This window comes from Sander lucioperca, chromosome 13 (genome assembly GCF_008315115.2).
Source record: "Sander lucioperca isolate FBNREF2018 chromosome 13, SLUC_FBN_1.2, whole genome shotgun sequence".
Lineage (NCBI taxonomy): Eukaryota > Metazoa > Chordata > Actinopteri > Perciformes > Percidae > Sander > Sander lucioperca.
Window position 1 is genome coordinate 11,321,403 of NC_050185.1, and position 17,689 is coordinate 11,339,091.

A 17,689-nucleotide genomic window follows, 5' to 3' on the forward strand; every position below is an offset into this window, starting at 1 on the left:
TTGTGCTATATTTATCTACATAAGACAGTATTTGGAAGTTTTGAAGGCTTCCCTTCCGAAAACAGCATTCTTCTGTTCTGGTAGTCTTTTGAAACGTCAGCAATCACCGATCTCAAGGACATCGTTAAACTGACTGGTCTTAAAGTAGATTACATAAAAGTTTATGATCAATGTTGTGACATAAACTGTTGTAGCAACTAATATGTGGTTAAAAGTCCATAGTCTAGATGGGAGGAGGTATTTGACAAATTATCTTACTAAAATGGAGCAGCATCTTGTAATTCAGAAGCATTCTGTTGAACTGTTCAGGGCATTTAGTATGTAAATGATAGATTTTTACAGTAAAGTGTGTGTAGCATTGAGTTTGCCTTTGTTGTGTCCCTGCAGAGAATTCCCTGCTTCGTTTTGCGAGTGAAGATAAAACCCCGGGGGAGGACTTCCTGCTGGGACGCAGCCTGAGTCAAAACAGGAGGAAGACGGAGCGAGGAGGCAGCCCCACCCAGTACACGCTTGTCCCCGCCCTCCAGATGGAAGTCTCCCTGTCCACATCCAGCTCTGACTCTGCCTCCCTTTACCATGTCAGTCCCTTATGTCTGTGAAAATCTATTTTTGTTGTTGTTGTATGCTAGCGTAGAAGCAGGAGCATTTTTTTAACAAACTTTATTAAACAACAATATATAACAAACAAATACAGACATTAGTAATAGACAAGGCAACTTCTCATCTCATTGCATTTCTACAAGCATTAACATTTAAACATTCACGGCTTCTTCGTGTTATTCAACTGCAGAAATACATTTTGTCCCCTGTACAGTATTTCAGAGACTCTACATGACATCATTGTTGTTTACTATGCAGGTGTTTGAACGATCCTCACTGATGTCAAGGTCAAAGAAGAAGAGTAAAGGTACGAGCATTTGTTTAAGAGTTTTACTTGAGTGCTCAAATGTTCTGATACCCAGACACGAGCGGGTGTTTTTCGAGCAGTGTTTTCTGAAACCTTCGTCTGTTCTGCTCCCTTGCTGGCGCCTGCAGCTGGAAGTCCTATGTCTTCAATCAGCAAGCGGCGGATTTCTTGCAGAGACTTGGGTCAGGGGGACTGTGAGGGCTGGCTGTGGAAAAAGAAGGATGCTAAAACCTATTTTTCGCAGAAGTGGAAGAAGTACTGGTTTATACTGAAAGACACATGCCTGTACTGGTACATGAATGAGGAGGTGAATATGATGTTTTTTTTTCTCCAAAAGAGCAATACACACTATTAAGCCTTTATTCATTATGTGGCACTTGCTCGTCGCAGGATGAGAAGGCAGAGGGCTTTGTCAGTCTTCCAGAGTTCAAGATCGATCGTGCCACTGAATGCAGAAGGAAGTAGTGAGTACTGATCAAGGATCAAGCTCCTTAGATTTGCATTGCTTTTCTGTTTAGCCTCAAAATTGGACGAAACATAGGTACACATTTCTTGAATATAATTCACAAAGCTGACAGCAGAGTCATGTTGCATAGTGATATCAAATCCTACAAATGTATCACCTTGTGCAAAATGGTTCTTGGCAGGAAAAACATTGGCATATATATTGAATAATTTAGGGGACTGACCATGCAAAACAGACAATTTAAAGAGGACGCTTGACTCACAACCAATATGCACATGCACATTGCACCAGCAGCATTTTAGTATGCTGACAGGAGGACAGCAAATGCACACATTTATGGCGCATTTATTATGTTTTGTATAGGATTTTAACGCAAATCTGTAATTATGATTAAACAACTGATATAGATTATGTAGCAGCAGTGCTAATAGTAGTGGATGCAGAAGACTGAAATTACTAATACATGATGCAATAATGTTATAAAATATATCTATAAAAAGTAAGTAGACAAATGTAAAACAAGAAGTGTGTAGATCACATTTCATCAGTGATATTTTAACTAATTCTAAGACAATGATGTCATCCTTTTTGTACCTGAGGGCAGTGTCTAGAGGGAGGGCTGATCATTAGGTTTAGTAAAATGGAGAGGTTGTAACATAGTAGAGATATGCATATTCAGGGTTACTTCCCAACCCATATTACCATATACCCATAGTATCCTTAAGAACACATGTGTTGAATGCATAAAACATTTGCAAAGCTCATTTTGTAAGGTATTTTAAATTCAATGTATTGCGCATGCAGGTGCACGATACAAACAAAACGGGAACCCACTCAAAGAAAAACAGCTCCATAGCGCTACCAGAGATAAAAGGAAAACTCTACAGGAACCTTTATAGCTAGTAGATGTAGATGTTTTTAAGGACAAGCGAAATATTAAAATCTTTAGATTGTTAAGTCTGATCTGGTTATGACTAAAGAACACATCTTGCTTTAAAGATTCAATTTCTAAGAAACCAAAGAACAATCTTGCAAATTACACATAGACAGTTCAATACAGTTTAAATAATGAACGTGCTACTTTACAGAGTATACTTTGTGGCAAATAGCTGTTAGCACTAATAAGTTAAATGCCAGCAAATGCATGCACATTCACACACACTTAATGAGACTCAGACTTACATACAGCTCCTGAAAATAAGCAGAGCTGTTTATCTTATGATGCAGAGTCTTGCTGTTTTTGTGTCAGTCTGAATTAGTGTGTGTGTGTGTGTGTGTGTGTGTGTGTGTGTGTGTGTGTGTGTGTACCTCGGCAGTGTTCCGTATTTATATGTTAATGTGCGCTTTACATCCCCGTTCTTGTGCTTACATGATTAAATATACCATCGGTTCTCTTTCAGTGCTTTCAAGGCTTGCCATCCGAAGATAAAGACCTTCTACTTTGCAGCGGAAAATGTAGACGACATGTCCCGGTGAGTTAATGAGACTGTGATAGTCATGCTGTAAACTCCCCCAATCCCACATCTGCATACACATTTATACCCCTGCTGGCCGGAAATTGAATCCCTGTACCAGACTGCCCACTCTCCTTGAACAGAGCAGTTTTGTAAGGTGATTGGTCAAAAAGGGACACACATACTGTACACACACACAGCACAAGATATTTTATTGGCTGTCAAGCTGCTGTGCGTCATGACTGTTATTCTCCCCCACAGGTGGCTGAGTCGTCTCAGTATGGCAGTGGCAGGCTACTCCGAGCAGGAGAAAATTCGCCAGGACCAAGGTGAGATTAGTCACAGACTGTTCGCGGTGCTGCAAAGGATTCTCAGTTTGTTACAGGTCGCTGGTCTACACTTATATAAAACACCATGATTGAGAAATCATATATAAATAAGTAATGACGAACGCACGGATAATTATTTGGCCTAGTCTTCACTTGGCAAGGTTTTAATACCATATCACAGGTTCAAAGCAGTAATTTTCCATCACTTTTCCATCTGCTCTTTCAACTTCATCTCATATATGCTGCAAAACATGAGAAACTGAGAAAACAATAAATAAATCTTAGTTCTACATCAGTGGCTTTTTCAACTCCTCTCCCCGGTTTCACTTCACATCTGATTCTAACGTCTCTGCTTTGTGCTGAATATAAATGCTATTTTTAGGTGCTGAAGACGTGCTTGTTATTTTCATATTCTGGTGTTCTTTGGCTTCTCACAAATGGACAGAAAATTATTTAACCAACCCTCGTTCTATTTAGAGGAGCCTACATAGAAACCTTGCAAAGGTGGGTGGGCGAGATCCGGTTTGTCGTTGGTTTTATGAAGAGGGGGCTTCTTCCTTACCAGACAAGTTGCTAAATTAGACCCTTAACACCTCCAGAAGTTTCACCAGGAAGTTCTTACATCATTAGTCATCTGTCTCCATATTCAGCCTCAAAAGTTAGTCAGACATGGACCTAAATCACTCCTACACTACACCTACACTGCAGCTACACCTGTCAGAACAACTCATTAATGGGCAGAGCTGATCTTTCTGACCTGACGCAGCAGTTCAAAAGCTAAACCTATCATAAATTGTAAATATGTATTATTTGTATCAACTACAAACATGTAACTAAAGCCTCATAAGCCATGAAGAACCTCAGCCTCTCTAAAATCAGCTACTAAAGTGCAGGTGGGAAGATTGTAATTTATGCTTTAAAAAGCTTGTCTGCTATAGAAATAAAAGAACATGACTCAATATGTTTGTTCATGACAGATTACTGGAGTGAGAGTGACCATGAGGACATGGAGATGCCCTCGATGCCAAAACAGGACAGTCCGCCACCACCTTATGACACCTATCCCAGAGCATCCTCAGTGAGTCTGTCAGCCAGTAGTTAAGTAGATAGATATGTAGCAAACTTCTCTTTTTTTACTTGCTAACCTTGTGTTTAGGTGAGTCCCTACCTGGAACCGAAACGGGGCCACCTCTCCTCCTCCGACACGTTCCAGTCCCGCTCCTCTCATGATGAGTTCCACTCTGAGCCTCAGGACGGCAGCAGCAGCAACAAAAACGGCGTCTCCCCCGGGCAGAAGACGAACATCCACCGAAACTCCTGGCAGGACCAGATGGAGAGCAACGCGAGGATGCACTACCTCCAGACGTTTCCGGTGGAGGAGACCCTGCTTTCTGAGGACAGAGGCCAACTTGCAATGGAGTACCGCAGGCAGTCCACCCTGCCTGCACAGCGCAGTCTGCTGCAAGAACAGTACAGAGCCCTGCCTCTGCCCCTCAGGTCCAGCATTGATTCAGATGCGGGAGGGAAACCCCGCAGCTTCACGCTACCCAGGGACAGCGGGCTACATGCTATCCTGGCTGCCACCGCCGCTGCATCGGATCAGAGAGACCACCATCACTACGAGCTGGACCGGGCCAGAGGCAGCGGTCAGACACACAGCATCTGTGTTTTACATCTTTTTAAACAAACCACAAGCTTAGACCTTTAAAATTATAATAATGTTAACCAACATTAATTGACAAATTTCAATTATGCATTTAAGCCATTTATTAAAAAGAATGTGAAGTAGCACAGATAATTAGAAAAATTAGAAATTAGGATTTGACAAAAACATGTATCCACATATTTGTGTTAAAAATATACATGCAAAGTTGGCTGATATTTATTATAAACCAACATCACAGGACATGCTTCCAACCAAGCTGAGTCACTTGTAGCACCTTAACACCACACGCTGCGATTGAGACCGCGTTAAAACTACTTTGCAAGTGAGAAGAGGAGTCGAAAGAATTAATGGATTACTGTCAAAAGGATCTCTGTCTTGCGTGGAAAAATGAGTGCAACAGTATCTGCTTTTATGTAAACAACAGTGTTAAATAACACCCAGTTTAAAAATCAATTTAAATCAATACATTTGGTACATGAGGTTTGGTGTGGATGAAGGGGTATTTGAGCTAATCTGACAGGGGTGTGGGACGTCGCACAGATAAGGTTGGAAACCACTGCAGTGGAACACTAGAGGAGATCAAGGTGTCACACACTTTACTAAGATCACCCTGAAATCTCCAAATGTAGGGACATCGCCTGCTCACTGTTACATGCAGATCAGTCTTTTCTTCTGCATAGTGTTGAACAAGTCCACTTATTTGTCATCAGTTATTTTATTAAAGCTGCTAATAGGCCGTCAGAGCCAGCAAATGTCAGAGGTTGAATACTCGCTGTTATTGCTTTATTGGATTGGATTTGAAGCCAGCCCATTTGCCGTCCCTCGAAGACCTCCAGGGCAGTTGCCTAAGTGAGATCAAATTTAGTGTCTTATTTGATAGTAATTTATCTTGACAGTCCACTCTCTCTCACACACTCACTCTTTCTCTCTCTCTCTCTCTCTCTCTCTCTCTCTCTCTCTCTCTCTCTCTCTCTCTCTCTCTCTATCGAGATGTCATTGTGCCTCTCGGCAGTGTTTGAATGGTGAAGTGAGGAGGAATCCTTTCAGTCCATGTTAATGTTGAATTCTGAACAGGATAAAGAAACGCGCCTAAGGGTCCTTTCTTCTTGTCCTCATTTATCTATTGCTCTACCGTTCACTCTCTCCACCACTGCCTCTTAAGACAAGAAAGAATCACAAACAGGCGGGAAATAAAGCATGATACATTTCAAAGCACAGCCCCAAAGCTTCAGAATGTACCACCCTGCTTCCAAAACACTAAATAGAGTGACGACTAACAGATTCAGAGCACTAGTGTAGTGTCGCTATCATGCCAATAGAGGGCAGTGTATGTAAACAGGAGACAAAAGGGGCCCTGGTAGTTTATTAGACTAATACAATAATGTATGAGCTGTGCACCCAGTGTTTTCCCTGTAGAAGATACCATAAGGAAGAGACTACCACAGAATGATGTATTAGAAAGAGTGGGAATGTGCATCCTGTAAACCCGTTAAGAAGACTGTATTATCTGAGGAAAGAGGAGAGGCTATAGATATGGAAGTTTTATGGAACACAAATCGTAAAAGGAAATATAGAAAAATGGGAATAATATTTCAAACATAAATTCGGCTAAGTTGAATTGTTCATTTTAGAAAGACCTTTAATAATGGAATAATGATAATAATGGAAAATATTTTACTTTTTTCACTCCACTGCATTTATTTGTTAGTTACTAGTTACTTTACCAATTAGGGTTTTACATAAAAAACATATTAAGAGCTTGTAAAATATGATGCATTGTTATAGATTAAACTACCAAGCAGTTTATAAAATTAGTGCTAAAATGCTGCTTAAACATTATGAGTAATGATCTAATAATTTAACCATCACAGGAGCCATATTTCTGTATTGATTATACTTTTATATAATAAAATAATCTTTTCCTGATTATACTTACATACTTTTACTAAACATTTTCAAAGCAGGGCTTTTAATGGAGTATTTTACCACAGTGTGATATTAGTACTTACCTCAAATAACTAAAACAGCCTTGTGGATGAATGGATGAATGCAATTTTATATATGATACTCACAGCATGAAACTGTTGTTTCCAGAAAAATGTCCTGGTTACTCAAGATATTCCACTGACCATGCGCTTTCAGCTTGTTATTTTTTTGAGTCCCTTCACGAGCTACTTAGCTTCGGCTCTCTGCCATTTCACCAGGCTCGTGTGGATGTGTGGGCAGAGAGAGGCTGCAGCTACAGTTTCATATGGTGGAGATTCACTGCTAAGATTGTTTTGCAAAAGTTTCTAAAATTTCTTCTTCAGTTTAAAAAAGGTGATAATTTAGAATAATTCCCTGTATGCAAGCAGTTGTATTTAACTGTAAAAGAATCATTAGGAATCTCATTCTTGAGTTCAGTTTAATGTAATATCTTTGTTGATGATTGCTTGTGCTTCTTGCCAGGTCATGGACGGGACTGCAGGATGCAGGCAGACTCGCTGGGAGATTTGTACCGCGCTCTGGAGCAGACCAGTCTGTCCTCATCGGCTGACCACAGATCAGCCAGCCGCCTGGAGTACAAACGCTCGTTTGTCCGCCGAGTCAATGACCCCCTGCTCAATGATAAGCTTCATCGCCTCCGGATCCTCCACAGCTCACTTAAGGTAACATGTTTCGTGTATTTGTGTCTCTCCAAACCTGTGTTTTTTTGTGGCTAATTACTAATTGATACCTTTACCTCTTTACAGAATGTCCCTCTTCAAGACACAAACCGGTCATTGGGCTTTTTAGGGTAGACTGCAAGGAGGATCAGTGTGTTGATTAAACCTCAAACGTATCGCCTCTGCCTGTGCCTCACATAGCCGGCATCGCTTTGCTGGAGATAAAAGGCGCCAAAAACCTCCCTTTACCTGCTCGGCTCTACATCTCTTTTCCTTTTTCAGCTCCTTCAACCTCACTCACCGTGCAGGAGCACAAAGACTTGGTGTCCCTCTCCACTTTTAAAGATGAGGGCTGTTACTAAAAGCTAAAAACATTGATAAAACAACAGGGTTTATGGCACTTTAAGAAGCACTTTGTGTCCGTGTCAAAGACTTGTCGGAGATCTTTGTAGTTCATTGCTCACATGCATGGCCGCCTACCCTTGCTTCTATTGAATCGTTTTGAACATTATGCTGGAGTGTGTACAGCCGCTCAGTAAGGTCTGATGGAAGAATTAAAAGCTATTTTGGATGTACACAACATTTTGTTATGCATGTGTGTATGATTAAAGAGTATGTTTGTTCTATGAGTGTACAGAGTGTTCAGCATATATACAGTATATAATATTACATTACTGCAACAACAATGACTACACAATGTTTTGGGGTACTTATACAAGCTGTAAATCAAGTGCTGTGCCTCAGTGATTGTGAATGTACATTGTACTTTTCCAAGAGAGACTAGAGAAGACAGAAAGCAAGCTATTCCTCAAAACAGGAGCACAAAGTATAATGCTTGGCAATAATGAACTTGTAAATTACAAAGGAATGATCAGAATAGTTGTCTATTTTTGTATGCATGCCGTCTACCTAATTGTTTGTAAAACAGTTTTGTATTTCTAAGTGCGTTTAGTCTGGAGAATACTGGTGTCAACCCCTTCCTCCACCACAATGTGTTTTTTTTTAAGTGTTAAGAGGAATAACTGTATTTATTAAGTGTTTAATGTACAAGCATGCTTTGTATAACTAAAACACTTTACCATGCCATTGGGAATTGACTGACATTGCACAGGTGTGCCATATTGTAGCTACATTACTTTTTTATTGAATAAAGTATGGCATGGGCACACGTACTGTAAGTGAGAGCCATTGTTAAATGTTTTTTCTCATAATCACATTTTAGATGACTATTTTTAGACACTACTTCTACCAGGGAGCCCAACGGATAATAATAATATGCAAATATAATACACATGCACTCAGTGTATATGAAGCCTCAGGCATTGTTATTCTGTAGGATATGTTAAATTATATAATTTTAACACAGAAGAGGATCAACACAGGAAACAGTGTAAGTATGTACACAAATATCCAGTATGGAATCTCGTATTTCCAAAAACACTGAGTAAACCTGTCAGCGTGAAACATGAATAAATCTTTTCATTTCTACTGGTTTAAGATGCAGAAAAGACGTCTTCAAAACAGTGGAGAGCTGCAGTGCTGTAAGGTAAGGTTCATGTTTGACCTAAACATGACACATAATGTAAAAAACATACGTTTACCTTCCCAGCACAGGATCCATTTTTACATCACTGTATGAAGACATTTACAGCTGTATTCATATTTGAATTAGTATGTTTAAATGCTAGGAAGGTAAGTGAATTCCTGGAGTCTGAGGAAGAGCATGATGCTCGAAACGTCACCTTTGTGGTAATTAAATAAATATTTCATGGGCACATTATCTAGTGTTTCTCAGTCTGATACAGGTTCTTTTGCCCTGCACATATAGTTTCATTGTATGGATGTGTGTGCATTTGTAACTTTTTCCTGATTGACAGCCAATGATTCTGGTTACCAGGAATATTTGGATGGGAAGATTCAGTGTGAGAGGATGTAGTCTACAGTAGCTTTTAGGCTTTAGTTTTTATGTTTTTACACATGACTTTGTAGACCAAAAATAGTTGACTTGCACAAGCATGAGAGGAAATCACATAAAAATAGTTATATACTGATATGACTATTGCAAAGGTTTTCAAGTGTATAGTGTGTTTATTGTTCCTGTGTAGCCAGTTAGTTCGGTTTATCTCTGCACAATCTTTCACAAATAGACAGAGAGCAACATAGAATACAGCACATAAAGGGCACATAGTTCATTCTCATTTCTCTATAGATGTTATACCATATTAATGGCGTTTACAGTATATAGCCATCATGTCTTGTGATAAGATTATTGATCCAGTTGTCCTGTTAACGGCTAACTAAAGAATTATGCTGAAATTGCAGACTTTGATGTTTCTTTTTGGAAATAGAGTAGTAGAAGTCCTACAACTAAAACCTACATTAAATACATGTTTGTTTTTCATTGTTTGTGAAGATTTTCATTTTAACTATAAGGAACATATACATCATTCATGTAGTCTGACTATGCACTGTCATTGTCTAGTAAATTAATTTATTTCCTTAGTAAGTAAATGCTTTTGTGTCAAAGCACAATTTAAGTGTTTAGTTCATAAAAAAAAACTCATCAAATGTGTCTTTTGTGTAATTCTGCTGATTGATATTTATTAATATAACAAATAGAGGAAGCAAAAAATGGAAGAATGATAGGAAAATCTCAAGTAGTGACTGGAAAATGTGTGCTTTATTAATTATTGTATTTGAATTTAAATTACACAAGCTTTCAGTTATAACAAAAGCAGTTACCTTTAAAACATAAAACATTAAATTACCATTTCCAAAACATTGCAGTATAATTAAAACAAACATGGTCATATTAGAGCAGGAAGAACAATGCATGAAAGACAAAGGTGTGCCTTAAAGTTCCCGTGGTATATTCATTTCAGCAAAAAGAATAAATTATACATATGACAGACATATGTCTCAGAATTCCTGTATTACAATCACAGGAATCACAGACAAACTGACTAAATCTCTGTACATTATGTGCACAAAGCCTGAGCTTCAGTGTGATAATACTTAAAGAATTCCACCTGGCATAACTGATCAAATAAAATGTTTTTTCTCTTTGGTTTTGTTTTAGAAAATGAGATGAGCAAATTTGATAAAACAACTTGGAGAGACAGGATATTCTGTTGGTCATGTATTTCTAGAGGCATCAGTCCTCCCAGCACCATGCAGAACACACTTTGAATGCACCTTACCAACAGCCCTCTTGGCTACATTATTTGTCACTTGCCCGCTTTTCCTGCGAAAAAGCCTAAACAGTCGTGTCCTTATGATTTGAATACTCAAACCGTAGATTACCGGATTAAGAATGGGTGGGAATATCAAAAAGTACAGAGATAAAAACAACTTGCTTTGGTAAGGCAGGTGACTAATGTTGAAACGACTTTGTGCTATTTCAAAAAAGCACCCGATAGAGTAGTTTGTTATTGCGAGCAGGTGTGGGGTGCAAGTCCGGAGGGCTTTGAGCTTGGATTTGCTGAATGACAGTACACATATCCTCAGGATATGTGCATATGAAAAACAGATCATGATGATCTGTGGAAGTGTATATAGAACTACAGATAGCAGGCCAACTATGTTAACAATAGATGTATCTGTACAGGCAAGTTTCACCAGCGAGTAATTCATACAATACACCTTATCTATGGTTCTCCCACAAAACCGCAGCCGAATAGTGAAAATTAAAACAATGACAAATGCCAGCATGGGGTACAGCCACGTAAAAGCAACAATTTTAACAACTCTCTGTGACATGATTGAATGATAAAGCAGTGGATAGCAAACGGCCACATACCTGTCATAACTCATAGCTGCTAGAATTGTGAATTCAATGATGGCATATGTGTGTACGGCATAGATCTGTGTCTGACAAAACAGTAAAGATATCTCATATGAGTGTGACAGCAGGTTGCTCAGTACGGCTGGCAGTAAGGCAGTGCTTCCATACAGGCCATTCACAGCCAAGTTACACAGCAAAAAATACATTGGTTCATGCAGGGTTTTTTCACAATAGACCAGTCCGATTAACACAACATTTTCAGCAACAATAGTCATGTATATAATCAAAAAGATGCAGAAGTACACTGGCTTAAGGCCCTCCATTCCATTGTAATCAGATAGATAAAAAGATGTCACTTCAGAGAAATTCATATTTAAAAGCATTTGAGTAATCCAGAATATGCAGTGCAATGTTGCACAATCTTAGATTCACCTTCGTGCTGCTTTAATAATGTTCCTGTCATTTTTTTAACCAATCAGCCAACGATATTGACGATGTGTTTACATTTGTTTCATCACTATACAGCAAGGTCATAACCTATTCTCCAGGTATTGTCCATAGGTCAGGTATGGTCTTACTCTCATTATGAAGCACTTCCTAATTGCTTCCAAAGGGATGTTAAACACTGGTTGCTAATAAGTATGTTTTCCATTGAGCTTCTTCCCAGGTTTCCTCGCTAATTCACAAAACAGTGATCAGTTTTAAAGAGTTAAAAGGTGTTTTTCATTTAAACTGAACACACCTTGTCGTGTGAAACGCACTTGCACTGAACATGTACTAAACTAAACTAACTGCCGATCATAACCTTTCTCACTGTTGACCATAGCCTAAGACAAATGAGTTAGCTGTACTACACCAAACCAAAATCTAAGTGTGAGGGACCAGTTTGGCAGGCATGAGGAGCCACAGGTAGATTTTCAGCTTTTCTATAATACTGCACAGAAAGTCGTCCCAAACAAGCTGAAACCCTCCTTTACAGTCAGTCTTCAATTCCAGCTTCATTTCACTCACTGTCATTACTTTGACCCTCTCGACATGCTCAGGTCTTATGTGATTGTTTACATTACAGGAAAATATCTAATATACTGTATACTTTGTTCCTATTATGACAGCAGTCATTACCCAGGGTTACCATACAAATCATTACCTTATAAATCATTTAATCTCATTGAATCCATTTCAACTTTTCTAAGTTCTTGATAGATCCCCTTAATGTAACATTTAGGTATTATCCAGGTGTCATATTTGATCTATTGGATTTGGATTTATTGGATTAAATAAATCTGGGTAATTAGGCTTCGTAAATAATTTTTACATTGTGTGTTTTCTCTTTTCCCCCCTCTTCCCTCACTGTCGGATGCCACTCCACTTGGCTCTGAATTACCTTTTACTTGCACAGTTCATTGTTGCTTCATTAATTAATTAATGCATAACAGTGATTTACCTCTCCAGGAACCATCACCTTATCGTGGTGGAGAGGTTTGTGTGTCCCTATGAACCTGAGGGTTGTGTTGTCTGGAGCTTTGTGCTCCTGGTAGGGTCTCCCAAGGCAAAGTGGTCTCAGGTGAGGGGCCAGACAAAGAATGGTTCAAAAACCCCCATGAAAAAACGAGGTAGAGATGGAGTGACCCTGCCCGGAGATGGAGGGCTCGTCAGCGAGCGTCTGGTGGCCGGGTTTGCCACGGAGCCCGGCCGGGCACAGCCCGAAAAAGCTACGTGGCACCTCTCTCTCCAACCCATGGGCCCACCACCTGTGGGAGGAACCGCTGGGGTCGGGTGCGCTGCCACATGGGTGGCAGTGAAGGTCAGGGGCCTCGACGGACCATACCTGGGCAGCAGACGCTGGCTCTGGGGATGTGGAACGTCACCTCTCTGTGGGGGAAGGAGCTGGAACATGTGCAGGAGGTGGAGCGCTACCGGTTAGATCTGGTGGGGCTTACCTCTACGCACAGTCTCGGTTCTGGAACCATACTCCTGGATAGGGGTTGGACTCTTTTCTTCTCCGGAGTTGCCCAGGGTGTGAGGCGCCGGGCGGGTGTGGGGATACTCACAAGCCCCCGGCTGAGCGCTGCTACGTTGGAGTTTACCCCGGTGGACGAGAGGGTCGCCTCCCTACGCCTGCGGGTTACTGCGGTCAAGCCAGCCGACACTCGGATCTCCGTGGTCAACTCAGCCGACACTAAACTTGTAATGCGCTCTTATTCCGGCACGCGTGGTAAATGCATTCAAACGGCCGAGATCGAGTAGCGAAGTTGGCGAGATGATACACATTGGACTACTTCCGGTTTTCAAAATAAGATGTTAATACAAAGTACATATAAAAACTAGTAATGGATTATATTCACCAGAAGTAAAATACATGTAACCTGTGTCTGTCCATTATACAAAACAAATGAGTGAATTGTGAAAGGAATGTATAGTTTGAGTTTACAAGAATACAACAATAATTCCAGACTGATTTATTTCAGGGGACACCTCTGACTACACCCATATTTAAAATCAGGCAATTAAACGGTATCAATTTGGGGATTTTTGGAAGCAAAGTCCCATACTTCTGCTGTAAAATGACTCAAAATATGAAACTGGAGGTGCTATAAAAAGACTTTGGTCCATAGTTCCAGGCAATGACTGACATATTTGAGTACAGGGCATCACTTAATACTGTCATACTGAAAATCAAACAATTTTACTGTATAATTTTGGAGATTTCTGGAAGCAAAGTCCCATACTTCTGCTGTAAAATGACTCAAAATATGAATTTGGAGGTGCTATAAAAGGACTTTGGTCCATAGTTCCAGGTAATGACTGACATATTTGAGTACAGGGCATCACTTAATACTGTCATACTGAAAATCAAACAATTTTACTGTATAATTTTGAAGATTTTTGGAAGCAAAGTCCCATACTTCTGCTGTAAAATTACTCAAAATATGAATTTGGAGGTGCTATAAAAGGACTTTGGTCCATAGTTCCAGGTAATGACTGACATATTTGAGTACAGGGCATCACTTAATACTGTCATACTGAAAATCAAACAATTTTACTGTATAATTTTGAAGATTTTTGGAAGCAAAGTCCCATACTTCTGCTGTAAAATGACTCAAAATATGAATTTGGAGGTGCTATAAAAAGACTTTGGTCCATAGTTCCAGGCAATGGCTGACATATTTGAGTACAGGGAATCACTTAATATTGTCGTACTGAAAATCAAACAATTTTACTGTATAATTTTGGAGATTTCTGGAAGCAAAGTCCCATACTTCTGCTGTAAAATGACTAAAAATATGAATTTGGAGGTGCTATAAGAAGACTTTGGTCCATAGTTCCAGGCAATGGCTGACATATTTGTGTACAGGGAATCACTTAATATTGTCGTACTGAAAATCAAACAATTTTACTGTATAATTTTGGAGATTTCTGGAAGCAAAGTCCCATACTTCTGCTGTAAAATGACTAAAAATATGAATTTGGAGGTGCTATAAAAAGACTTTGGTCCATAGTTCCAGGCAATGGCTGACATATTTGTGTACAGGGCATCACTTAATACTGTCATACTGAAAATCAAACAATTTTACTGTATAATTTTGAAGATTTCTGGAAGCAAAGTCCCATACTTCTGCTGTAAAATTACTCAAAATATGAATTTGGAGGTGCTATAAAAGGACTTTGGTCCATAGTTCCAGGTAATGACTGACATATTTGAGTACAGGGCATCACTTAATACTGTCATACTGAAAATCAAACAATTTTACTGTATAATTTTGAAGATTTTTGTAAGCAAAGTCCCATACTTCTGCTGTAAAATTACTCAAAATATGAATTTGGAGGTGCTATAAAAAGACTTTGGTCCATAGTTCCAGGCAATGGCTGACATATTTGAGTACAGGGAATCACTTAATATTGTCGTACTGAAAATCAAACAATTTTACTGTATAATTTTGGAGATTTCTGGAAGCAAAGTCCCATACTTCTGCTGTAAAATGACTAAAAATATGAATTTGGAGGTGCTATAAAAAGACTTTGGTCCATAGTTCCAGGCAATGGCTGACATATTTGTGTACAGGGAATCACTTAATATTGTCGTACTGAAAATCAAACAATTTTACTGTATAATTTTGGAGATTTCTGGAAGCAAAGTCCCATACTTCTGCTGTAAAATGACTAAAAATATGAATTTGGAGGTGCTATAAAAAGACTTTGGTCCATAGTTCCAGGCAATGGCTGACATATTTGTGTACAGGGCATCACTTAATACTGTCATACTGAAAATCAAACAATTTTACTGTATAATTTTGAAGATTTCTGGAAGCAAAGTCCCATACTTCTGCTGTAAAATGACTCAAAATATGAATTTGGAGGTGCTATAAAAGGACTTTGGTCCATAGTTTCAGGTAATGACTGACATATTTGAGTACAGGGCATCACTTAATACTGTCATACTGAAAATCAAACAATTTTACTGTATAATTTTGGAGATTTCTGGAAGCAAAGTCCCATACTTCTGCTGTAAAATGACTCAAAATATGAATTTGGAGGTGCTATAAAAGGACTTTGGTCCATAGTTCCAGGCAATGACTGACATATTTGAGTACAGGGCATCACTTAATACTGTCATACTGAAAATCAAACAATTTTACTGTATAATTTTGAAGATTTTTGGAAGCAAAGTCCCATACTTCTGCTGTAAAATGACTCAAAATATGAATTTGGAGGTGCTATAAAAGGACTTTGGTCCATAGTTCCAGGCAATGACTGACATATTTGAGTACAGGGCATCACTTAATACTGTCATACTGTAAATCAAACATTTTTACTGTATAATTTTGAAGATTTCTGGATGCAAAGTCCCATACTTCTGCTGTAAAATGACTAAAAATATGAATTTGGAGGTGCTATAAAAAGACTTTGGTCCATAGTTCCAGGCAATGGCTGACATATTTGAGTACAGGGCATCACTTAATACTGTCATACTTTAAATCAAACAATTTTACAGCAGAAGTATGGGACTTTGCTTCCAGAAATCTTCAAAATTATACAGTAAAATTGTTTGATTTTCAGTATGACAGTATTAAGTGATGCCCTGTACACAAATATGTCAGCCATTGCCTGGAACTATGGACCAAAGTCTTTTTATAGCACCTCCAAATTCATATTTTTAGTCATTTTACAGCAGAAGTATGGGACTTTGCTTCCAGAAATCTCCAAAATTATACAGTAAAATTGTTTGATTTTCAGTACGACAATATTAAGTGATTCCCTGTACTCAAATATGTCAGCCATTGCCTGGAACTATGGACCAAAGTCTTTTTATAGCACCTCCAAATTCATATTTTTAGTCATTTTACAGCAGAAGTATGGGACTTTGCATCCAGAAATCTTCAAAATTATACAGTAAAAATGTTTGATTTACAGTATGACAGTACTAAGTGATGCCCTGTACTCAAATATGTCAGTCATTCCCTGGAACTATGGACCAAAGTCTTTTTATATCACCTCCAGTTTCATTTTTTTAGTCATTTTACAGCAGCTGTAAGGGACTTTGCTTCCAGAAATCTCCATAATTATACAGTAAAATTGTTTGATATCAGTATGACAATATTAAGTGATGCCTTGTACTCAAATATGTCAGTCATTGCCTGGAACTATGGACCAAAGTCTTTTTATAGCACCTCCAAATTCATATTTTTAGTCATTTTACAGCAGAAGTATGGGACTTTGCTTCCAGAAATCTCCAAAATTATACAGTAAAATTGTTTGATTTTCAGTACGACAATATTAAGTGATTCCCTGTACTCAAATATGTCAGCCATTGCCTGGAACTATGGACCAAAGTCTTTTTATAGCACCTCCAGTTTCATATTTTGAGTCATTTTACAGCAGAAGTATGAGACTTTGCTTTCAAAAATCCCCAAATTGATACCGTTTAATTGCCTGATTTTAAATATGGGTGTAGTCAGAGGTGTCCCCTGAAATAAATCAGTCTGGAATTATTGTTGTATTCTTGTAAACTCAAACTATACATTCCTTTCACAATTCACTCATTTGTTTTGTATAATGGACAGACACAGGTGACATGTATTTTACTTCTGGTGAATATAATCCATTACTAGTTTTTATATGTACTTTGTATTAACATCTTATTCTGAAAACCGGAAGTAGTCCAATGTGTATCATCTCGCCAACTTCGGCCGTTTGAATGCATTTACCACGCGTGCCGGAATAAGAGCGCATTACAAGTTTAGTGTCGGCTGAGTTGACCACGGAGATCCGAGTGTCGGCTGGCTTGACCGCAGTTGCGGGTTGTGGGGGGGGAAACTCTGACTGTTGTTTGTGCATATGCACCAAACAAGAGTTCGGAGTATTCAGCCTTCTTGGAGACCTTGAATGGAGTCCTGAATGGGGCTCAAGTGGGGGACTCCATAGTCCTGCTGGGGGACT

General features: G+C 39.0%; 2 protein-coding genes across 8 annotated transcripts in view; one reads left to right on the forward strand and one right to left on the reverse strand.

Annotated features, from left to right (window-relative positions):
• The window catches only part of LOC116064892 (connector enhancer of kinase suppressor of ras 2-like), a 29,690-nt gene extending 21,039 nt beyond the window's left edge, over positions 1-8,651 (forward strand). For all 7 annotated transcript variants that reach the window (XM_031320255.2, XM_031320254.2, XM_031320259.2 and 4 more), the window contains 10 exons: positions 388-578; positions 859-907; positions 1,036-1,214; positions 1,298-1,371; positions 2,774-2,845; positions 3,089-3,156; positions 4,134-4,234; positions 4,313-4,802; positions 7,271-7,470; positions 7,555-8,651. In XM_031320255.2, the coding sequence (XP_031176115.1) occupies positions 388-578; positions 859-907; positions 1,036-1,214; positions 1,298-1,371; positions 2,774-2,845; positions 3,089-3,156; positions 4,134-4,234; positions 4,313-4,802; positions 7,271-7,470; positions 7,555-7,602 (1,472 nt within the window). In that variant the 3' untranslated portion in view covers positions 7,603-8,651. The remainder of the gene's footprint in view (positions 1-387; positions 579-858; positions 908-1,035; positions 1,215-1,297; positions 1,372-2,773; positions 2,846-3,088; positions 3,157-4,133; positions 4,235-4,312; positions 4,803-7,270; positions 7,471-7,554) is intronic.
• A 1,730-nt stretch (positions 8,652-10,381) lies between these two features.
• LOC116064939 (olfactory receptor 52Z1-like) lies at positions 10,382-11,972 on the reverse strand. The gene has a single exon (XM_031320344.2). The coding sequence runs from the start codon at positions 11,632-11,634 to the stop codon at positions 10,603-10,605; it is 1,032 nt and encodes a 343-aa protein (XP_031176204.1). The 5' UTR covers positions 11,635-11,972; the 3' UTR covers positions 10,382-10,602.
• Positions 11,973-17,689: the final 5,717 nt, after the last annotated feature.